The 23980-nt window shown below is 41.6% G+C and overlaps 3 protein-coding genes across 4 annotated transcripts; 2 read left to right on the top strand and 1 right to left on the bottom strand.

Annotated features, from left to right (window-relative positions):
• Positions 1 to 2644: 2644 nt before the first annotated feature.
• pkd2l1 (polycystic kidney disease 2-like 1) lies at positions 2645 to 7761 on the top strand (the record flags this gene model as incomplete). Its single annotated transcript, XM_079758714.1, has 14 exons — positions 2645 to 2924; positions 3645 to 3758; positions 4687 to 4814; positions 4932 to 5185; positions 5300 to 5524; positions 5624 to 5852; positions 5971 to 6141; positions 6251 to 6432; positions 6529 to 6649; positions 6737 to 6835; positions 6919 to 7040; positions 7130 to 7247; positions 7345 to 7475; positions 7671 to 7761. 14 exons carry the CDS (start codon positions 2645 to 2647, stop codon positions 7759 to 7761), a joined length of 2265 nt encoding a protein of 754 aa, XP_079614840.1.
• A 1320-nt stretch (positions 7762 to 9081) lies between these two features.
• tial1 (TIA1 cytotoxic granule-associated RNA binding protein-like 1) lies at positions 9082 to 16460 on the bottom strand. Of its 2 annotated transcripts, none has more exons than XM_079729258.1 (12): positions 16332 to 16460; positions 15782 to 15878; positions 15095 to 15193; positions 14943 to 14997; positions 14747 to 14834; positions 12790 to 12865; positions 12415 to 12523; positions 12116 to 12211; positions 11913 to 11997; positions 11577 to 11700; positions 11207 to 11436; positions 9082 to 10958 (listed from the first exon to the last, which is right to left on the bottom strand). In XM_079729258.1, exons 1-12 carry the CDS (start codon positions 16358 to 16360, stop codon positions 10838 to 10840), a joined length of 1209 nt encoding a protein of 402 aa, XP_079585384.1. In that variant the 5' UTR covers positions 16361 to 16460; the 3' UTR covers positions 9082 to 10837. The 2 variants fall into 2 exon arrangements, with proteins under 2 accessions (XP_079585384.1, XP_079585383.1); XM_079729257.1 differs by having other exon boundaries at positions 9082 to 10954.
• A 2150-nt stretch (positions 16461 to 18610) lies between these two features.
• bag3 (BCL2 associated athanogene 3) lies at positions 18611 to 23839 on the top strand (the record flags this gene model as incomplete). Its single annotated transcript, XM_079729415.1, is given in 5 exon segments — positions 18611 to 18620; positions 18623 to 18804; positions 20447 to 20779; positions 21601 to 21918; positions 22048 to 23839. Coding segments are annotated over 5 exon segments (1722 nt in total). The 3' UTR covers positions 22927 to 23839.
• Positions 23840 to 23980: the final 141 nt, after the last annotated feature.

The raw sequence follows: 23980 nt of genomic DNA, 5'->3' as shown, positions 1-23980 counted from the left end.
CCTGGTTCAGGCTCAAGACTACCAGGCTCAAAGCTGAGACTACCTGGTTCAGGCTCAAGACTACCAGGCTCAAAGCTGAGACTACCTGGTTCAGGCTTCAGGCTACCTGGGTCAAAGCACGACTACTGGGTTTCAAACATACGACTTTCCTTGATCAGTAAGATTATGATTAATCATGGTTTTAGATGTAGGTGATTGTGTAATCAAATTATGTAATTTTCTTGCATAATGACACAGGCCTTTCCTCCAGTTAAGGAGTAAGTAAATACATTTGTATTACGTTCTATTTATTAATAACTTATTGTATTTTTTATGACTATCAATTAAGTGTATTTTGTGTTATATGTTTGATTTAGATTTTTGCAGCCCAGTAATCTTGAATCTTTTTTGTTCAAGCATGTGGAAGTTTTAAGGGAATTGTTTCAATGAAAAATTGTGAAGGAATAATTAGACTGTGTAACATGAATGTTGTACCTTTACATATTGTATTTTTTATCAAATATTTTGATATGGCCCCAAAATGCTGTGCAATCTGCCAATAACCACTGTTTAACATTGTTGGTATATTATGTATTTATAATTGTTTTCAGCCATGATACGTACAATTGTGTTTTGTTATTTCTTACATGAAGATTCTTATTTTTTTATGGTTCTTTACCTAAAATAAAGTATTTCTTATCAACAAAAGTATTTTGTATTCATTATTCATTATTATCATTATTACAGCAAAACTATTGCTGTTTGGTCAGATAACACAATATATATATGTATATATATGTGTTAATATAATTGTATATTTGTAATTTTTTCTATCATAATATCTAACATTTGGAGTTTAAAGTTATAATTACAAATTTCACCATAGGTAACCTGTTTTTGTTAATAGCACAACAATTTTACATGCATCAAATATAATGACAACCTATTTTAATTTAATACATTATTTAATTTAGAAAAAAATTTAATATTTTCACCAATTTGTATTATATAATATTTTAATGTGGAGGGTTGTGAAACAGAATTTGTATTTAACAACATCTCTCTTGTTGGATAGGCCCGAGACTGCCATCCTCCTGACACTAAAACTATCCCTTTGTCGGCGGGGCCTGCTCTCTTAGATAAGTCACTGTTACGTCAATCGTGGCGACCAAAATATAAGCACATACAATGGACTTGAGTTTGTGAGCCAAATTTGACCTTGGATTACACAAACACAACTGTATAAAGACTAGCTGTTATTCTGCTCTTGTCATTTATTTTGGATGGAAGCAGAAGATGGATAGTACTAGATGTTAGTCGTAAAACATGAATACATCGGAATTTAAAATTTGAATAGTGTTACTTTCCTCCAATTATTGTGCTGATGAGTGGAAAGGGTTATTATGTACGTATTATACACAGGTGGATTCAATGAATAAACCTAGACGGCACATTAATTAAATGACAAGCAAGCATTGACAAGTGATCGTTGGAAAATTTGAAATGATGCCATCATGGCACAAGCCACACAGAATTAAGGAAGCATGTATACCAGATCCTGCCACCAATTCAACAGAGGAGCAGAAATGAAACTCCTTTGTGAGCTAATGGCTGTGTCTAATTGCTGTGTTCAGAGCCATTCAGGCATGAACGACCCCAGCGTAACAGAAGCGCTCGCTGCGTTAAGCATAAGATATCTATACCCTTCTAATCATAGCCTTGTTCAATCTCAGCTACGCCATACACATTTCATTAGCCTATAATTAATTTGATTAGGTTGGTAACATTGCAATTATTCTTTTGATCAGTGTCATAGTGTACTCAACTTGTTCATCTAGAAATAAAGATAGATCCTTTCCGGTCAGCTAACTAATGTATAACTAATATACTTAACTGATAGTTAAGTGTTTTTTTGTAATTAGTGTCCAAGAGATACCCACATCTTTTGTTTTATATACAAAGCGATACCCAAATGCTTTATGCCTTGTTCAATTTAGTGTATCTGGTTTAATGTAAAGTAAGCGTTAAGTGCTGGGTCAGAGGGCAGATGAACCCTGACACAGATGGTCATCATAGACTCATTAAGATGCCTCCATGAATGTTTGCATACAACATTAACACTTTGACAGCAAACAAGACAACACACGGAAGATGGGCAGTCAACATTGTGCTATGGTCTCTTGCTGGGAGAACAGTGGCTTTTATACTCTTATCAGCAAGCTGATTCACAAGCCGTCAACGGTTGGCAATGTGAAATACTACATTATTGTTTTTCCAGGATTTTCCGAAAGTAAGTAGTACATTTGATGAGACGGTGTGAGATTTGAACAAACATATTGTATAAACGCATGCAATAGAATAACTATAAGATAAGAAAATTCCTTGAATTCATAGATAAATAGAACCGGCCCATGTGGTATATTGTATCCAAAGACAATGTTGAACATAAGCGTGCGTGTCACAGTGTTTCATAAGAGCGGATCTGAACCGGACGACAGAAACCTACAAAGGGCCGGCAGCCCCTCCCTCGGCAGCGCTTATGTCATCATCACCCCTTTATGGCGCTTCCAGCGGCAGGTGTACAAAAGCCTCCCGCTCCTCCGCTGGGCTCCATTTGACCACCTCCCATCCCCAGAGAGACCCAGGACCCCAGAGAGGAGCAACCATGAGGAGCCTGAACAACCGGGCTGAGAGCCACCTCAGCGGGCAGGTGGAGTGCGAGCTGGAGCACGTGGGGACCGGGGCCTGGGTGAACCGGGGCTACTGCGGCACGCCCCCGCCCCTGCCCAGGGCCGTGAGCACCATCTACGACCCCCAGCCCCTCTACCCCAGCCTGGGTCCGCTGGAGGGCCTGAGGGGCATGCCGGAGCCGGGACCCCTGAACCCGTTCAAGGCCCAGCCAGAGGCCCCCAAGAAGCGGAGGGGCTGTTGCTCCTTCGTCAAAGGTAAGCCGCCTTCTGCGGTATTTCAGAGTACATGTGGGCCCAAGGGCGTAGGAACCGGGGGGGACGGCGGGGATGTGTGCCCTCCAATATTGGAGACAGGCGCATTTGTCCCACCTAAAAATTATACCGGGGGAAGAAAAATATTTTATTTTATTTTGAAAGCGCAACACAGCGTCTTGTCACCGCTTCTTATTCTAAAAAACTGGATGGTTGAGCGTGCAATTAAAGAATTGATTAGATATTCATCAGTTCATCATTACTGCCATTCAAAATGTGTTTTCCTTTACATTTACAAATGTATCTTTTTAGTAGAATAAAATATATTTGTGAATTTTTTCAGTGTAGTTAATTTATGACATATTTCTGTTCAAACCATTAACGGATCTGTCAGGTTTCCGATATGTGTCCCCCCCAATGTTAAACTCATTCCTACGCCCCTGCATGTGGGGAATTAAATGTGTAATTAATCTATTTGAGCTGCGGCCTGACACTTAAAACTTTGAAATTGTACCAAAAGTGTAAACCTTTTTAGTCTGACAGACTCAAGCTGAAGGAAATGTGAGGATGTTTCTTTTATAAACATGGGTCTAACTATTCCCTATCCAGAGAATCCTTTTTTTAATAGAAAGGATACAAAGGTATAAAATGCATGCATGTTGCATCTTAAACCTCGGCTTACCTTGAGGTTACCGATCGTGATTGACTCCATTTTCTCTGCAGGGCTGTGGGGCACAACTCTGACCGAAGACAACTCGGACAACAGAGAGCAGTTCATGCGGACCACTCTGAGGGAGTTACTGGTCTATCTGGTGTTCCTGGTAGACATATGCCTTCGTAAGTGCACTTTGATTGTACTCACTTATTGTACGCACTTAATGTACGTTGTATTTTTTCATAGTACTTAATTGTGTAGCATCCGCAGTAGCTGCTATCACTGCTGTACAGGGAATGGGTTAGCCTAGCGATTGTAATACTTGCACTTGGTCCTATGAACATCTTTACTGTTCCGACAGCGATAGATGACTTATGACAAATGTTCTTACTGTAAGTCGCTTTGGATAAAAGCATCTGCTAAATGCCCTAAATGTAAATGTGAATAACACCAATAAGCATGTTTTTAAGGTTTTTTAGGGTTTCCCTGAGAATTGAAATAAAATAGGGAAATTTAGTATGAAGTATCAAATCAGTATTAAGGCTGCAAAAATCTTTTATTTTCCATTGTTGACTCATCTACTTAACGCCTTAATCCGAGATGATCGTCTGTCACTGCGATGTAGCGTCATCTGCGCAGGTTGTTACTGTGGTACACCTGTTGACCATGTTGATTTATCATCGCCTGATTGAGGCTGTCCACTAAAAGTCTCCCCCGCCCATCCCATTCAGCCTGAGCCATTGTCCGTCAGAACAGCACCAGTGAAAGGAAAGCAGGGCCTGCTCGTTTGCTTTCCACTGATAAGAGCCGTGGCCTGAGCCATTGATGCTTTGTGCCGTCTAGGTTGACATTGTTTGATGAAGCTCTTTGCGTCCCGTCCCATACGTGCACTCTCCAAACCAATTAGTGCCACTAATCTCAGCCCATCTGACTGCTGTGGCAGAGCAACATAACAGGGGGTTGCAATGGGGGCTTGCGTGAGTGAGTGTGTGCTCCTGACTTAGCCTTATCTTGGCCCCATTGACTGAGGCGACATTTAAAGACGAGCCTGAGCAAAGCATGATACGGAGCCGCGATCGTGCATAACAATGTGAGCATGTTGTCTTTCAGTGACGTATGGAATGACCAGCTCAAGCACCTACTACTACACCAAAGCCATGACGGACCTGTTTGTGAGCACAAGCGGCGATGGCGGCGTGGCCTTTCAGTCTATTGACAGTATGAGCGACTTCTGGACCGTGAGTTCTCTGCAGCTTCCCAATACACTGGCGTGAATTTAAATCGCCATTTTGTTTTTCGCCAATTCCATGCATAAACGTTCCCTTCCGAACCCCCTGCTTCCGTTCCTGAGACAGTATGCTAAGGGACCCTTGCTGGATGGCCTCTACTGGACCAAGTGGTACAACAACCAGCCGCTGGCCAGCGGAGAGAGGTCCTTCATCTACTACGAGAACATGTTGCTGGGGGTCCCGCGGATGCGCCAGATCAAGGTCAAGGACAACTCCTGCAAGGTCCACAGCGACTTCCAAGACGAAATCAAGGGCTGCTTCGACGTCTACAACGAGATCAAGGAGGACGACCAGGCCTCTCGAGACATCAACGGCACCGCGTGAGCTGACAGCTAACCGGCGGTCCTCCTGTCGTCTTTAAAGTGCATCGCTCGTGCAACATTCAGTGTGTTGATTGTGTATATTTTCGGTGATGTACTTTTCTGCCTGACCAGCTGGACGTACCACACAGAGAAGGAGATCAACGGCTCTGCCCACTGGGGTCTGCTCACATCATACAGCGGGGCGGGCTTCTACCAGGACCTGAACACCACCAAGGCGGAGAGCGCTGCCGTGGTGGGCGAGCTGAAGGAGAACCTGTGGTTGGACCGAGGCACCAGGGCGGTCTTCGTTGACTTCTCCACTTACAACGCCAACATCAACATGTTCTGCGTCATCAGGTCAACGAGATTATTTGGACTATTTCGCGTTCACTTTCAACTGAAATATTCTTGATATAATGACAACTTTGACAAAAAGGGATTGATTTGTTTTTGCAGGTTGCTGGTTGAATTCCCAGCTTCAGGTGGCGCCATTCCTTCCTACCAGATAAGGACAGTGAAACTGATCCGCTATATCACCTACTGGGATTACTTCATACTGGGCTGCGAGTGTGTCTTCTGCTTGTTCATCCTCTATTATATTGTAGAGGAGATTCTTGAGTTGCGAATACACAAGTGCTCATACTTCAAAAGTGTCTGGAACATATTGGACGTTGTTATAATAATGGTGAGTTTTCGAAGGGGCTTGTTTTGGCAAATATTGGCCGTAACTGAAAATTGAAAATATCACATAGTTCACTATAACCTAAATAAACCTCATGATCTCTCTACCTTTTATTTTACAGCTTGCCATCGTTGCGGTGGTGTTCAACGTTTTCCGCACCATCAAAGTAGACAAGCTGCTGAGCAAACTTTTGCAACAACCAGACATCTATGCCGATTTTGAGTTCCTGGCTTTCTGGCAAACACAATACAATAATATGAATGCAGTCAACCTGTTCTTCGCTTGGATTAAGGTAAGAACCAACTGAATCTTGTGCAGAACCATCATGTCCACATCCATTCATTAAGTTAATTCATTAGGGCCTGTCCTATAATTTCTTAATGTTCTGGTCTTCCCTACAGATTTTCAAATACATCAGTTTCAACAAGACGATGACTCAACTTTCCTCGACGCTGGGTCGATGTGCGAAGGACATCCTCGGATTCGCGGTCATGTTCTTCATCGTGTTCTTCGCTTATGCTCAGCTCGGTTACCTTCTCTTTGGGACGGAGGTGGATTCCTTCAGCACCTTCGTCAAGTGCATGTGAGAGCGTTGAGAGGGGCCGATTGGATAAATATACCAAATATGACATCAGGTTATCGTTAACATTATGGTTTACGCTTGTATTGTTGCATTTAGGTTCACACAGCTCAGGATTATCCTCGGCGACTTTGACTACAACGCGATAGAGCGTGCCAACAGGGTGCTTGGCCCCATATACTTCTTCACCTATGTGTTCTTCGTCTTCTTTGTCCTGCTGGTGAGTTGTACCAGACCCTCTACCGGGCAGTAAAACAAACCTGACAACGGGGTTCCCTTAAATTCATTCTCCCTATTTGCTTCCTAGAATATGTTTCTGGCCATCATAAATGACACGTATTCTGAGGTGAAGGAGGAGCTCTCATTGCAGAAAGATGATCTTCAGATTACGGACCTCATCAAGCAGGTAACGGCATCGTCACCTTCTGGGAATGTTGAATGAAGCGCAACACCTTCTGTAAGTACAAATGCCCTCTCTTTGTAACGCAGAGCTATATGAAGACATTCATGAAGCTGAAGCTCAAAAAGGAGAAAATATCAGATGTCCACAAAGCCCTACGATCTAAATCGGGGGAGATTGAATTCAAGGATTTCAGAGAGACCCTGAAGGAGTAAGTCATGAAAAACAAGCAAATTTTAAGAGGCAGCTTCAACCCTATTTCATTGAACCTAACCGTGGAACTACTCGATGTTCTACAAGGATGGGACATGCCGACCATGAAATCTCTGCAGCCTTCTCTCGGTTCGACCACGATGGCAACCAAGTTCTGGACCGAGAAGAGCAAGAGAGGATGAAGGCCGAATTGGAGGAGAAGAGGGTTTGTACCTGATTCTACGTTCATACATCTCACATGGCGAATTAAATTGTACGAGAGAAGTTTCTGTTTGAATCTTTCTTGTTTGCGTGTTTCTCAGGAGGCTCTCAGTGCTGAACTCAACCAGCTCGGGATGGATTACGATAAAGGTTCAGAGGAGGAGACGTCCCTTAACACAGCTCAGAAGGAAACATCCAGTCAAACCACAGTGGAGCATAGGGAGATTCAGAGGTGAGGTGACCATTGTTGAGACTACCCGTAGCATTGTACTTCAATTCAATCATCCAAGACATAGAAAGACTTGGAATGCATTGTGTGAATATAACCAGACCCACTAGCACCCTCTAAAGGAATGAAAGCCTTGGTTGCTCTTAATGTGCTATGAACAATGCAAGCCAAACTAACAAATCTTTCTCCGGATAAAAGGTTGTCCAGACAGGTTGTTCAACTGGAAAGCTCTATTGCAGCCATTGTGCCGCAAATTGACATGATTATGAAGAAGCTGGGATTTAAGTAAACGGTAAGGAAATCAATGGGATATCTTCAATATTATGTTATTTGGATTCTTCTTGTATAGATCTGAATTCATAAATTGTATTGTGTGCCTTTTGCCTTTACCCAGGCCAGAACAATGAATTTTACTCAGATGCCAATTTCTCCGCTCAGACAGATAGATGGATTAAACAGACACCTTACCGGAAGCAGTCCCTTCAGTTCATTATGCATAATAATATGATTCTCATATGTAACCAAAGTAGAACTTACTGTATATGATTCTCAAATTTGACCTCACGGTAGGAACATGACGTTCTGACTTTTGAGAAGTATGACAGAAACAGTTCTTTGCAACATTTCAATGGTGTTTACCATTTTGCATTCACTCCAGCTTGTATCTTGGAGCAGGAACACAATTGAACAATAGTCCAATCAATACTAAAAGGAAATCAAGTGCATTATTTTAAGGACCATATTCAATAGCATAAATCAATATTCTTCTTTAAAATACTTAAATAGCCTTCCACAATTTACAAGCAAGCATTATGTGCATATAGGCGTTTTAGGTTATTAGGTTATATATTAATGCACTGTGGTAGATTTAAAACAATATTATTATGTGGTTAGCTTGGATTGCTTTTGTTGTCTTTACAATATTCAATATGATGTTTGTTTATTTATCTTGCTATTTCCACACTAGTACAAAGATAAAATGTATGCTAGGGAAGCTTTAGCTCAAATTGATATCTTACAAATGAATGTAATCAATGTTAACGCTACATTCGCCTTTGTCAATTCACTGTGGCACGGCTATCTTTGAGTATATTATACATACTTGCTAAAAACATATAAATCAATGTACAAGATTTCTAAATGCTTACGATTGTGTTAATTATTCTGTATATGTAGTGCATGGTTAACTGCTTTTGTGATGTGGATAAGTTATCCAAAATACTAGACTATTTATGCAATGTCTATTTGTAATGAGATAGACTTGCATTAACTTGAAAACTTTGTCCAAAATCTATATTCATAAGATTTTGTACTTCTTGAATTTGAACATGCAGGTACGTATATGTTTTGCCTGGAGGGAAATCAGCACAATATTCATAATACAATAGCTTATATGTTTACCCTCTAAAAATTGCACATTTGTATGAATGATTACACGAAAAGCTACCAACTGTATATGTATTGTATATATAAATGTGTTATTTTCCCAATAAGAGAACAGACACATTCTAAAGTGAATTCATAGATTGATGGTGGTACTTTACATTTATATGTGAAGCATTAAATAGAATAAATGTTCATGAATAACATGTTTCAAAAGTTCCTTTATTTTGGATGGGTTATTTGTGTCTTCTGTTCGAATGAAATGTTACAAGTTATCCAGTAGTGCGATCCAATTCAGCTTTTCAACTGTCACAAATAAACTTGCTATTACATTCAATTTTTTAAGCATCAGATATATTACATGTCAAACATGCAATTCCAACATAAACATTGTCCATTTCCTTGTACTCTCTAAAAATGGCCCAAAAAAATACAATGGGGAAACTTTCGATTTGAAATTAACCGGAAATTGCAATGAACCTAATTATTACAATTTTCACACATTGGCAATTATGGCGTATCCATAAATTATATTGCTAAAATTCTATGAATGGAAATGAGATTACCTACATTATGTACATAATCGTCAACTTTTTTTAAAGGGTTTATATTTACAAATCCACATGACCATGTTCAGTTGTTGCTTTTTAACACAAAAGGAGCTACTTTTATAAGACTGTACATAATGGCACAGAAATTCAAATGATAGGACACAAATAACAAATTATTATAGCATTCCCAACTGCTATCATAAATGCTTCACTCTAAAATGCTTTTGGAAGTTTGAACAGCTAAACAATGGTTGAATGTGAATTCAGTTTGAATGAAGGATGACATAAGGTTGAATCATTGAAGAAATTAATTCAAAAAATAAATTAAAGAAAATATGGATTTAGTCCTGGAGAGTTACCTTTGTGAACCATCTTATAATCATGTAAAACACCAAGCAAATTGATATGAAGCATTGTTTTTTCCTTTATATTGATAAAGGGGATAAATCATGATGTCAATCACGATGACTAGTTTACAGATTATTGTTTGAAATTTGTTATTCTTTGTATATAAAATAAGAACAGATTTAAAAAGGGAGCCTTTACAATTTTCTGTGAAGGGAATCAATGTCACAGGAATAAACTACCATTTTAGATCCAAGGACAAACACAGAGACAAATCCCAGAAAGATTTACACTCATTTATCTGTACAAAAGGTTTTTGGTTTGGGAGAAAAACAGATGGCAGTTTAAGCTATTTACATAGTATGTATACACCTCACATATTCTGGCCATGACCTTTCAGATAGAAGCAAAATCTAAAATTGAATAAACAAAAACTTTTGGAATTTGAACATGCAGGTACGTATATTGTGTTTAAATCTGCGTTGTTAAATTTCCTTTCTTCTTTTATGGCTCCCCTTTGAGTGAACACAACTATCATCTGGTTGTCTGTCCCTGGACCAAGTGCCAACATTAAAAGCTGTTTCTACATTTAAAACTTCATATCATATTGGGTAAAAAAAAAGCGTTGAATACTGGAACACTTAATTATTACACAATATATATTTATATATAAATGACCTGAAACTACGGGTGTTTTAAAGTATAATCTGAAATCCCCGGTAAGCGATTGTCAAAGCCGAAATGTATCTTGTTGGTTTAGAGGCATTGAAGAATTTTGAACCAAAATGTAACCGAGAGTTAATCTTAAAAAGCATGGAGAAAATGATTATGCAATGTACACCTTAAATAACTGGGAGGTGGCTTTTTGTGTTGTCGTTTTGTACAGCGATACCATGTATGCGTGTGTGTGTTCGGGGGGATTCTTATTATAAAGCAAATGAACTCCTGATTTGCTGTTTTACAGAAACAACAAACATTACTCTAAAGCCTTTGTGACTAGGGCTCCCCTAAACATCGTCCCTATAGCACCAGTGTCAGGAGGTTCCCCTCAGAGCGTGGACGGCGTGGTGAGGGGGGGAGGGCAGCTCACTGCGTCTGGTAGCCCGCCATGCTGAAGTTGGCCAGGCTGGCCAGGTCCACGGGGCCCGGCTGGGCCTGGGACGGGCCCGATCCGAAACCTCCCACCCAGGCCGGGGACAGGGACTGTCTGGAACAGCAGGGACGGGCAGATTCAGACAGTTACGGTTGATGATTTTTTATTTCATTTAAGAGTTATCGTGAAACGCATCCTATAATCGTATAATTCTAGCTCAAACATAATCCAAACAGGTGGGTTTAGACTGAATGTAAGAGAAAGAAGTCTCGTAAGAGCACAGGAAATGAATGATTCGCAATTATGACTTTTATTTATTTAATAGTCTACGCGAGGTCGTTCATCAAACACCAAGGGCTTACTCCACTCCGAAGCCTTGCTGGTTCCACGTCTGGCCGTACATGCCGTAGGAAGGGACCTGCCATCCGTTGGAAGTGTACTGTCCATACTGCTGCTGCTGATGCTGCTGCTGCTGATGTTGTTGATGTTGTTGATGTTGTTGATGCTGCTGTTGTTGCTGCTGCTGTTGTTGTTGGGGCTGCTGTGGGCTTCCGTACAGCTGGTTCCACTGCCCCCACTGGCCGTACTCCACCTGGTGGGGACACGGCATCGGTGGACTTCAATAAAGAAAATCAAGTACGTTTCTTAACCTGTGACTCTTTCTACTGCGTCGCGGGAGATTTTTGTCCGTGTTTACCGAAGACCAGTTTTCAGAACTAACATCCCGTCTACCTGTTGTGGACTTTTGGCCATATCGGGGGACTCCTTGCCCCAGTAGCACTTCACGAGATGTCCCTCGATGGTAGTGCAGTTCACCGAGACAATGGCATGGGCGGCGCTCTCATGAGAGGAGAACCTTTGAGAACAAACGGTAGCGGGGTTCAGTATTTTCACCTCATCTACTTCAGGCTATCTATGAATCCGGGGTTATAATCAAAACAGAGTACTTGTTTAATACACGATAGATGCCCATGAAATAGAACTCCGGTACGGGTGCGCTATTGATAGCTGGCAATTGTAAATATTGTGCTGACATCTAGAGGCTATTTTGTGCACTGGAGGCCGTACCTAATGAAAGAATATCCTTTCTCAGGAAAGACTCTGATCTCCATGATCTGTCCGAATGGTGAGAAGGTCTGTCGCATGAGGTGCTCTGAAAAATTCAAAATCAATTAGTGTCACAAGCGGATTGGCAACCTATATATATATATATATATATTGACAACTTTACGTCACGCAAAGTGTTTCAAGAGGTGACTGTGGGTAGTTGCCTGTGAGCCCTGACTGGATCCCTCCACAGTACACAGTGCAGTTCTGTGGGCTGGACTGGCTCATAACATCCTCGAACCTCAGCTGCTTCGACCCGTCTGCAATGAAAAGAAAAACACCCATTGAAAAAACTCTATGACAAAGACCAAACCATCTTCTTAACCTTGAAATGTAAGCCCATAGTGCAGGATTCAAACGCTGATCTTTAATTTGTACGCCATTTCAAGGATTCATTTGGATGTTTTCTATAGTGATGAACGAGGGTGCCATCAACCCGCCGTGGCCTGGAGAGACGACTTACTGTCTGGCACGCTCTTGGGGGCTGGTGGCTTGCGCGTTGCCCAGTTGGTTCTGATCTGGCGCCCTCCGAGCCACTGCCCCCCCATTTGACCGATGGCGTTTTCTGCATCCTGGAATTTCAAATCAAAGCTAGTTCCACTACATCTATGTACGGCATTGTAGCGTTTTAAAAGCTACCATTGCTATTCCTATCTTTCTTATGTCACAATGAGAACATTACTTGTTATTATTTGAGCAAATTAACTAATAAACTAAATCTATTATCCAACATGCCCTTTAATTTTAAATATGTTAAATGTTTTAATATATATTGTAGAATGCAAAAAGCAGAAAAGAGAAATAACCTTTGTGTTGCGTTCTTGCCCTGGAGCCTTACCAGTTTGTTGTAGAAGGACACAAATCCATACCCCTTTGATTTGCCTGTCGTCATGTCCTTCACAACACGCGCGTCACTGGAAGCAAACAGCAAAACAATGTCAGCACACTTCATTGGGAAGACTTTCTCTTTAAAGAGGAGCCACGCAAACACACTGAACAGTGACTCCTGTACATGTTCCTACATCGTAACTGTACGTTGACTATTTTAGCCCTGGACTGACCACTGGTGTGTAAGACTAACATCAAAGCAACACTTATAAAAGACCAACAAGAGAAACAGAGTACAATAACATGCAGCCTACGCTGTTGGTTCAACATGTGTTCAGATCTGTATGTTGTTCTAAGGATTCCCTGGTCAACAGAGCACCACCGCCGTGGTCAACTTTCACACTAGTAGACTATTGAATTCAATTCACAAAAAGGAATACGTTGTAAGGTTTACCATGCATTCTTAAAATCTGCTGTTGGTGCTCGTCCTAAAAATAGAAATATATAAAAAAAATATATCAAAGAGAAAAAAGGAATTAAACGGCATACATGGCCTGTTAACAGATTTCTTTATTTTTCCTGGTCAATTCTTTACCACCAATATGGAGTTTGGGGGAGCTGCAAATTTTGAGAAATTGACAATTTCAGAATTTTTGTGGAGGAGCAATGCACTACAAACAGTACTATGCAAATCAAAATGAGACAGGTCATACATAAATTTAGAGTGTTATAGTTAATCTAAACTAGGTCATGTTAATAGACAGCATCTACAATAAAGACATATAGAAAGTAGAATAGAGGAAAAAAAACTACATCTGAGTCTCCAAGTGCACAGTTCCTTGCTGTTAGCTTCAAGCTCCTGTCCAATCCTATGAGCATTTCTGTAAAATAACCAGAGTGCTATTACTTCACTGAGATCCACAACTGCAGGTAAGGTGAAAGCTTTTCAGGTTCATGAAAAGATCGAATTTTGTTGACAATCAAGGCAAGTTACTTACCACAACCTAAATATCTTCAAGAAAAACCTACGCTAAGACTTGACATTTCAAATCCAAATAATTCCATATTTACATCCAAAAATTATAATTTTGAAAATGTATGGTAACTACACGGTGTAATATAGCACATACCAGATGTGTAATTTTATACATGCATAGTCCTATTAATCTTGACATTAAAGGTGCTGTAGATATATTTTAAGCTTTATAAATTTAGTGTAATCTTTTGAAAATGCCACAGTCATCATCTGTGGTCAGCTATAATTAGCCATTATTCTGCCTGCCCCTGCCTCTGAAAGCCATTTCAATTTTACGCCACGTCCAGCCAATTTCTGACCAATCAGGGAATCCCTTCCCTGAATGCCGAATCCATCTTCAATCCCAGGTCCAAGTATTTTTGAGTTGCATAGTTTCAAAATATTGCTCTCCTGCTCTTTTCTGTGCTTTATCATTTAAAAACGGATGACTCTAACCTACAGCACCTTTAACTTAGCATAACAATTTACAGAAAAGATATTCATTGACAAGTCAATCAGGATATACAACTGAAAGACTTTCTATCTTCCAAAAAAATGAGGAAAATCCAAGGAAAAAAACACGCTTTACATTATCTTTGAATAATATATACATACATTTAAACTAGCTTGGCTACAAATACAATTGATTAATTAGCCCTGTGAGTGAAACTAAATTTTCTCCCTGGTCTCCAACCCGGACATCATTATTTATCTAATTGGTAATTAGTAAGTAGTGATGCAATATGATCGCATATTTAATACAATTAAAATGCAGACACTGATGGTAAAGGCAGGGAGAGTGTTGTTTGAAACCAGGCCACATGTGTAAAGGATCGTAATGGTAAAGCATCACGTCAAAGTCAAGAAGAAGAGAGGGCAGTTTCTAGCAGCCTGTGAAAAGAAATGCTGTTCACTATGCAAACAACAGATAGCAAACTTTGACAAAACTTACGAGATTTTCCCGAAAGGTGTAAAAGCAGCTTTGACATCATCTGTTGTAATCTCAGGGCTCAAATCACCCACAAAAACATGGAAGTGATCTGGAAAATAATAATCCCAACAGTGAGAAAACGTTCAATTTCTGGTAAACTAAGAGCCATCCAGCTAAAGCCATCTAGCAAGAGAAGGTTTAAGTACTAAATACTTACTGGACGTGTCTTTCTTTTGGGTACTTGGAGTGGTGGCCCAATTCACTTTAACCTCCTATAATCAAAACAATTATGTTGTTTTAATAGACATCAAGCATTGCACTAAAGGAAGGAAGGACCTTTTAGATTAAACCTTGGACAAAATGACATACCTTTCCCAATATCTTCCTCCCATTCATGGCTGCTAGGGCTGCAGCAGCATTTCTGTGCTCGAAAAACTCCACAAAGCAATATGGGTCATTGCTCGTATGCTGTTGGGGAAAACTAAGCTGTAAAAACTGTTCTCCTGAAAGTCCACATCCTTTTAAAGCTATTGCTTTAATAGACGTGTGCATATTTGGTGTTAGTAAAGTTTTATATATTTTCTGTTGCAGTTATTATTTGATTATTGTGTGATTCATAAATTTCCCCATAAATAGGATCAGTGAGAATGTGGCAGTTTTAGTAAATATTGGATATCTTAAATACTGTAGTATTGAAAACAAAGCACACCTGTTACATGTCTGTCATACAAAGAGTACCTAATCAGACTGACGGCCACCACAGATAAGTTAATGAACCTAAGATGTTTTGAGAATCTCAAAATATCCGCCTACTTATTTGATTGCAAAATGACAAACAGAAAATACGAGGAGGACAAGTTCAGAACCCAAAACATGTTTTATAAACTGTTATTACATCTTGAACAATATCAGTTAATCAAGTTAATACGCATCTGATAGAACACATTCAAGGTGTATTTGAGGAGCTTTGACAGATGGCATATCAGGCTTATATTCCGATTGTAATTGATCTTTATATTACAGCCGGACATTTGGTACTCAAAGTATAAGACTTACCTCAGTGATCATTTTGCAACTTTTACAAGTACCTATCTGGGAAAATAGCTCCAGAATCAAAACTTCTGTCACATCTTTAGAGAGGTTACCGACATACCTGGGGAAACACAAGGTTAAACATTGCAGGCGATTAAAGCATTAGAAGTTTCTCGTCTTAATGGGATGGAACACGTGTTTAACCAACACAACCCACTTAAACGGGTGTTTATGGCCAGCTCTGGGATGCGTCTCTGGCGACTCAGACAAGAGCTCAATAAATAGCCCTAGCTTGAGACAATGATTTAGCAATTAACCAAACACAGGCTAGCGGATAACGCGCACCAAACAAGGCCAGCACCATGGCAAAAGACATGTTCATTAGACACCAGTGGCTATACCGCTCACCACGTCGTAACGATCCCCCTGTTGTATTTGTAACTGTTTAAACGTGGAGCTAAACCCTCCACCTCCCAACACTTCGCTAGCTAGCAGATTATGATGCATCGTTAAATGGCAAAGCAAACATTAGAAACTCCACATGCATCGGACAGAGCTACCCGCAGTGACTTACAGGGTTTTGGGGTAGCTATCGTCCTCCATCGTCACGAATACAACCTTTGTAAGACCGTTATTAACTATCTACAATGCCAAAGTTATGCGTGACTAAAGCAACCAGCTAATAGCTTAGCGGCTAGCGGACGGGCGATAGCGGGGCACGTCACCGCACGTCAGCACACGTCACACTAAGTAGGGGCTGGTTGTATTCTTCGATTTACCAATTTGATCTTTGTGAATCCTTTTGTCAGTACTGAATACATGACAGTGAAGGAGAGGTGAGCAAGGTCTCCAGTCTATGTGAACTTCTATTCATTCGCAGTTTATATATGTTTAGGGATTCCCAAATGCATATGCTTACTGGGTGACAGGAAACTCCAATTGAATGAAGTTGATGACGCTGACTCTGAAATCTGGACATTTTACAGATTTGAACCATACATTAAACTGTGCAAACCAATAAGACCTTGATAACTGGTGTAGTATTGAGATACTGCTACTTATCAGGACCTTGAGCCTTCACACCCTTGCTAGGAGGTTATGCTCCTATCCAGGAACTGCTGCTGAAGTTCCAGGAGGTCAGGTAATAGGTTCATGGGTCAAGGTCCAGCTCCAGCCCAATGCCTTCCATGACCATCAGATTTATATGAGCCAGGTCCTGGTGTTGGAACTTCCTGTGTTTCTCTCTAGAGGCTGGTTTGATGCTGCTTCTTGCTCTGTCGTCCCTCTCCAGGGTCCAGCTAAAGTGCTATGCGTCATTGCCCTAGGCATAGAGCTGGAGGCCTCATTCCAAATGGACGATGAAATGAAGGGGTTGGATTTATCCAATATCAGTGTTTACATGTAAACTTTGATGGGTCTACACATGGAGCTGACATGAGATATGCGAAAGTGTCCTGACGGTTGTGAAACGAAAAGCGGTGGGGAGAATCATGTTTCTGCTTTTCTTACTGTTCGGGATATACATCGATTGGTAGATTGTCTTCACAAGTCAAACTTATAAAGTATTAATAATGTTCATGTTACAATGTACACTATGCCATAGGAGGACAGAGACTGGGTATGTTTGTGAAGGATCTAAATTATGGGATTGCAATCATTACACACAACTATTATCAATCCACTATTGACCCCCCCCCCCCCCCCCCCCCCCCCCCCCCCCCCCCCCCCCCCCCCCGTTACCATGAGCTACACATTACCTGACGGTGGAACAATCTAGTTAATACGAGATCATGCACTGCCACTGAACAGTCAACAGCATGAGTTGACTGCATACCATCGTATCAGCTAGCCGCGAGTGGGCGGACAACTGTAGGTGGGCGGGGCTTATAGACACAAGTGGGAGGGACTTGTTAATTCCCACGTTTGATTTGTCTTTGGCTTCTTAGGCTTCTTAGGAAACCTATTTTATGTGGATAAGAGTACATTCTATGATGGTAAAACGTTTTGGGTGAAAGTGTGTGAACTTTTTATCTGTGTAGTTTAATTCATGAATAGGTAACATTCCATCAAAGACCGGCACCTTGTGGAAAACCTCATTATGGGGTTGGTTGCGATTGTTTTTTAATTGGTTTTCTTTTCCAATTAACAGTATTATCCCCAAAAAATTGATTTACTCAAAAATGTATGTAATATGTATTTGTATGTAAACAATTTGCCCTTTAAACATATCGACATACTGTAAATGTTGATACTATTGGGCGAAGTTAGATTCTGTATAAATGTATATTATTGGAGCATACTTTGGGAACATGGACGGAGATTTGTTTTAAGACGTTGTTCCCTTCCGAGGACTCCTTCGTCAATGGTGGATTTGGTTGTCTGTCAGGCATTCCTTTGTTTTTGTCTAAGCAGGAGCCCAGAATAATAAGAGACTTCCACACGGCTGTGCTCTGCATCCGCAGCTGCAACGAGTTGTTCGGCGCAAAGTCACTGAGCCAACGATTACTGGGACGGATGGGAAGGAGAGCGGGAGGATTGATGAGGAGGAGCAGCAGGTGTCCCTGAAGGACCCGCAAGATGGAGGAGGAAGAGCGGCAGGTGTTCCCGTAGGAGCGTCAGGAGATGCAGGAGGGGGATTAGGACAACGAGAACCCTTTCTGATCATCTTCGAGCACCGAGAAGACATGGACATGCTGAAGCCCCGCCCACTTGCGGTGTCCTCCCAATCGCTCGGGTCTGCAGAGATACAGCCTCGGCTCAACGCCCCGAACAGACCGCGCTATTTCGAGAAACTTCCAGCCCCTTTCTGATACGTCATTTAAGGAATCTTTAAAGAGTCCGTTGCATGTAGGAATGTCTCAGTACCTAAAGCCAGCGACATGGACAGCGTAAGGACACAGTCACCGATAGTAGCAATGGCAAATAACAACGACCCACTGCCTCTTGGATGGGAAATTAAAATAGACCCACAGACGGGTTGGCCTTTTTTTGTGGATCATAATAATTGCACAACAACCTGGAATGACCCTCGGCATGATGTCAAAAAGGTATGAGACTCGGTCTATGAAGTTGATTGTTTTTTTCCCCCCTTATTATGACAGTCGATTTCAATTATTGTGTCAATGGCCCTTATTTTCCTATTTGGTTGTTTGGGTTATTGACGGGTTACCAAGAGTGTGTTTCAGCTTTATAATTTGACATGTTGTTGACCGTAAAGGACTGGCAAAGGTCTGTCACAATTCCGTTATAGGCCCCGCGACAGCAACAGCTCATAAGCCTATTATTACTAGTATTGCTCCGATATATTCTGGTCGTATGATCTAAGCGAATGATTGCTAGATGACGCACGTTGCAGTATGTAAAGAGCGCCTGTGAGTGCGAGCTATAGACGTGTCGGAAATGTTTCTGCCCGTCGTTGTCTGGTTTGGAGAAACTTTTTTTCCTTACAAGGATTGAGTCTGTCTGTTTACGTTGGGCCTTGTGAAATATTAGAAACGGTCAAGGTTCTTATAATATGTAACATGTTTACGCATTTATGGACATATCGTCGCGGCACAATCATCAGATTGAGGTGGCATCGATCTGTAAAATAGCAGGATTTGGCGAGATCCATTCCGGCCGTCCAAACTTAGTGTCACGAAGAATCTGCTGGAAAGACACAGCTGTCAGGGGATAAAAATGGTGCAGTGTTTCACGCAAAAGACACTACAGCGTCCCACAGTGAAATGGCAGAGGGCAAAGGGTCGTTCAGAGTTATTTGCCGACTTTTTCTTAGAGAGTTTAACTTGTGTGAATGTTTTTAACATAGGCTTCCATGTATTCTCTCAATGAACTGAAACAGAACTTGAAACAGTGTACTTATAAATATACCATGCGCAATAAGTGGTGTGCTATCTATAGACCTGTTGCTTATGAGCTTCCCTCCCCGGTTGTCATTAACAGGTGTCTTGCGAACTCTCTTTTGTGAGAGCCTAAAGAGACAAGGAAAAGTTCAGGGCTAATTGTACATGTGGCCTATTATCATAACATTCTCAAAAACCCATAGTAAGAATATATAAGGTCTTTAGATATTTAGTGTAGAGCCTTTTCCATTGACTATGCGTATGTGGTTGTTGTTTTTTTGTTTCACATGGTGTGACATAGGTTTACACCTGAACATTTTAACCAATGTATTTTGTAACAGTTGTTTGGATTAGACTTCCAGTATATGCACATATGTTTTTGTTTACCCTCTTGTGCTCCTTAAGAAGTTAAAACCCATTTTTACATAGCAAATACATTCTTGGACCCAGTCTTCAGAGATTCCCTTCAGGTTGCCCAGCCTTTGGTATCAAGCGATGTTGTATTTCTTAGTACATTCACAAAGAATCAAGGTTCATCAGCAACTAGGTCTGATGTTGGAAGGATTAGATATTCTTGTACCACATTATGTGGATTTTGATTTTCACTTTTTGCAATTTGGCAAAGCAAAGCTGCTTTGGTCTAATTATTGTCTAATTACTAATCCTCAAGACATTACTTGGCTGATATTGAGATATCTTTAAAGTCAACAGGGTTGGCTTCTCAAATGCTGCATTTAGCATAAAATATTAAAGATTTTGGAAAACCACTCTTCCCGTCCTTTCTAGGACCTCAATGTATTTTATAGTCTTCATTATATTCCTCATCAATACCTTGCTTTTCTTTCAGGTCAGTCAGCTGAATCTAAACGGACCCAACGTCCCCCCAGATCCAAGCCCCCAGGAGGGGCAGAAGGCCTTTGTGAGAGAGATGAAGCACCCCACCCTGCGCCAGGGGTACGTCCCTATCCCCATCTTCCACGAGGGCGCGGAGCTCAGACAGCAGCAGCCGTCTTTTGCCTACATCCAGCCGAACTCCACACAGAACGTCCGCACGGACGGGCGGACGCCGTCCCCGACGCCGGGGCTCCACTGCAGGCCTAGATCTCCTCTCCACGGCCCCCCTGACTGCAGCTCCCCTGAGGCCAGCAAGTCCTGCTCACCCACGTCCCACACAACTGAGGTAAGACTGCAGCTCAATAGCTTGTACTCTACATTTCAGACCGGATAATGCCACCGTGTTCTTTAAGGTGAGCTGAGAATGCGCCAGACACTGGCGCATTCTCAGCTCACCTTAAAGAACACGGTGGCATTATCCGGTCTGAAATGTAGAGTACAAGCTATTGATTCATTTAAAGTCAAAGGGTGGACACATGGCGAGGCTGGACAGTGAAATACTTGGGACATGGAAAGCAACAAATACGTTGGAAGGAATGAGCAAGAAGATGTCCAATTATTGAGACTAGCAAAAAATGTACCAGATAAAAAATAAAACACAAGCCACAGTCCAGATAATGTATTAATAGGGGTCATAGCTCATGTATCCTGGTGGTCATAACACAGAGGGGGGTTATGAATGGACAATGAAGACTATATATTAAGTATACATTTGGGTAATGTTTATTCAGTTAAAGTTATATACATTGAATACTAGTGACCACTTTTTCATTTGACTAAATTTCTTAGATGTCAACAGCTGCAATTTGAACTTTTTTTAAAGACCCACCTCTTTTTACTTGCCTTTGATTAGTGTCAATTTTTTTTAAGTGCCATTGCATAGTGTCCCCTGGTTACCTTTTAAATCTTCTCTCTTTTTATTTTATTTTTTTTGCTTTATTTTAACTCCTACAGCCATTGTATTTTAACCCTTTTCTTTTTGCCTGAGGCCACTTCTTTGTTTATTGCGCTTAAGCACTTTCTTGTGAAGCTCTTTGGTGCGGCTCAGCCGTCTGTAAATGCGCTATAGAAATAAAAATGTGACTTGACATGACTTTTATTTTGAAGGTTTACAACGTCCCTTTCCAGCAACCGACGAGACGCAGCAACACAGGTCTTCAGGCCGGCTACATCCCCATCCCTGTCATCCACGAGAGCAGTGGAAGCGCAGCCCCGACCCAGCCATCCCAGTTAAACCCCACAGTCTATTCCCAACGCCTTCCCTACTCTGAGCACCAGCAGCCTTTCAATAGGCCACAGCCAGAAGAACGGACTAGCCATTGTGGGTCCATGCAGCCCCCCCAACATCGTGCACCCGTTCACCACCCACAGATTATAAGGAGTCAGTCTCCTGCTGTAACACAAGTGACGGGAGAGCGTCCGCAGGTAACAAATAAGAGACCAATAAAAAGTCCCTTCCACGGCACGTTACAGTTGAAGAGGGTCATGACCAACGCATTTCATTTGAAGAGCATGCTCTCCAGTTGGTTAACAATGTGTCCCCTATTTCCGTAGGTTCAGCAGCACATATCAAGAGAAGTACCTGTGAAGATTGAGCAGGAAGCATTTACTAGCCAGCAGAAGCCAGAGAAACCCCAATCACCACAGTCTTTCGACATGGAAGTTGACAGCGAATCATTTCCACCTCCACCTCCTCCTGTCCACTTCCATGAGCCAACACGACAGCAATGGCCGCAGGCCCAACAAACCCAGTATTCACCACAAGCTCAGTATGCACCACGGTTCCCACAACCGCAATCTCCGCCACCACATGAGTTGGAAATGGCCCTTCTGCCGCCCCCTACAGTTATTCACCCACATGTGCAACAGCCCGAACCACAGCCTGAACCACAGCCTGAACCACAGCCCGAACAGTTGTACACACCTCCTCCACAGTTCCAGAAGCCCCAACCACCACCACCACCACAGCAAACGGCGAACATCACAGTCCAAATACCCCCTAAATCAGAACCCCAGGACCCTGCGCCGGCAAGTGTCCCTGCTGCTAAGGTCAGCGAGGAACCGGCCGCTCCAGGCCCAGTCCACCCCGGCTTGGCCAAGGTGCAACTGATCGTGGACAGAGTCTCCAAGCTGGAGCAAGAGGTCCGATGCTTTGACGGCAAGAAGAACGACAAGAGATACTTACTACTGGAGGAGAATTTAACCAAAGAGCTTTTAGCCCTGGACTCTGTAGACCCAGAGGGACGGGTGGACGTTCGACAGGCGAGGCGCGACGGAGTCCGCCGGGTTCAAACGATACTTGAGGAACTGGAGCAACTGGACGAGCGACTGGCCGCGCCCGCCCGGATGCCCTCATCAGAGGGCCTGCCACAGAAAGACGAGCCTAGTATGATGGTAACGGGAAATATTGAGGCTTCGAGGGAGATATCTTAATGACTTGCACAGTGGTCAAACCAAGAGGACAGAAAGATCAAATCTAAATGTTGGAAGTTGGTGTTTATCAGTCCCAGTCTACTGTCCCTCTTCCTCCTCCCATTATACAACAGTTCTAACCTTTGCATGCAGTGAGTACTTAACAGTGTTGGTATTTCCTGGCATTCACCACATACGTAATGGTTGCTCAGTACAATTATGTTTTAAAGCCAATGTAGCTGCCTTTCTTTGTAGTGCCATTGGCATCACATTAAGGAAAGCTATCCGAATCACAGTGTCGAGGCCTTTCTGATGAAGACTGTGGTAAGAGTCTTTGTGTATGTGTAGTTGCCTTTTGTCTTGATCACAAAACAGCTAAAGACAGTACGTTTACAGTTGGAGGAGCACCGAAAGGATCATCGTGTGTTAGCTGGGGGTGTCACGCACATACAAACTGCAAAAACTCCAGCCAGCAAGAAACCATTTTTCATTGGCAGCCTAATTGGTATTTTTCGGAGCTGCTTTAGATAGGTTTAGTAGATGCTGATTTTGATGCATTACCTATTCTACTGTATGCACTTTTGACACTCTTGAATTGTAACATGCTGAAAGATCAACATTTGTTTGAAATAATTCAGTCACACAAGTTTTGATTGTATTGTTGAGTGTTTTTTTTCGTGAACATTTCTAGTTGTTATTTGGAAATATAATATTGCTATATTTTGAACAAGGTAAGAAACTAATAATTTGTGCTTCTTTGGAACATTTATCAATGCATAGTTATGATGGATGTGGATGTAAGCTGTGTGTATGGGACATCAGCCCGTAGTAACAGATAGAGAGCACAGAGAGCTATCAAAGAACCCATATGTAACAGAATAAATAATGCAAAGGTAATGAAAGATAAGTCTTCAGAGGCTTTTACCCCTTTTGAGATTCCTACTGTAATGCAATTATGTTGCTATGTGAAAGGTAATATTTTTCGGAAAATGCCATCTAGTTTTTGAAAGAATCATATGGAAAATGTTTGTATTACTAGTATTTACCACATAATTTGAAGATTGGATTATTGTTG

This window comes from Pollachius pollachius (assembly GCF_949987615.1).
Source record: "Pollachius pollachius genome assembly, chromosome: 2".
Lineage (NCBI taxonomy): Eukaryota > Metazoa > Chordata > Actinopteri > Gadiformes > Gadidae > Pollachius > Pollachius pollachius.
The sequence above is the reverse complement of the archived record's forward strand: the minus strand, read 5'-3'. Positions and strand labels throughout refer to the sequence as shown.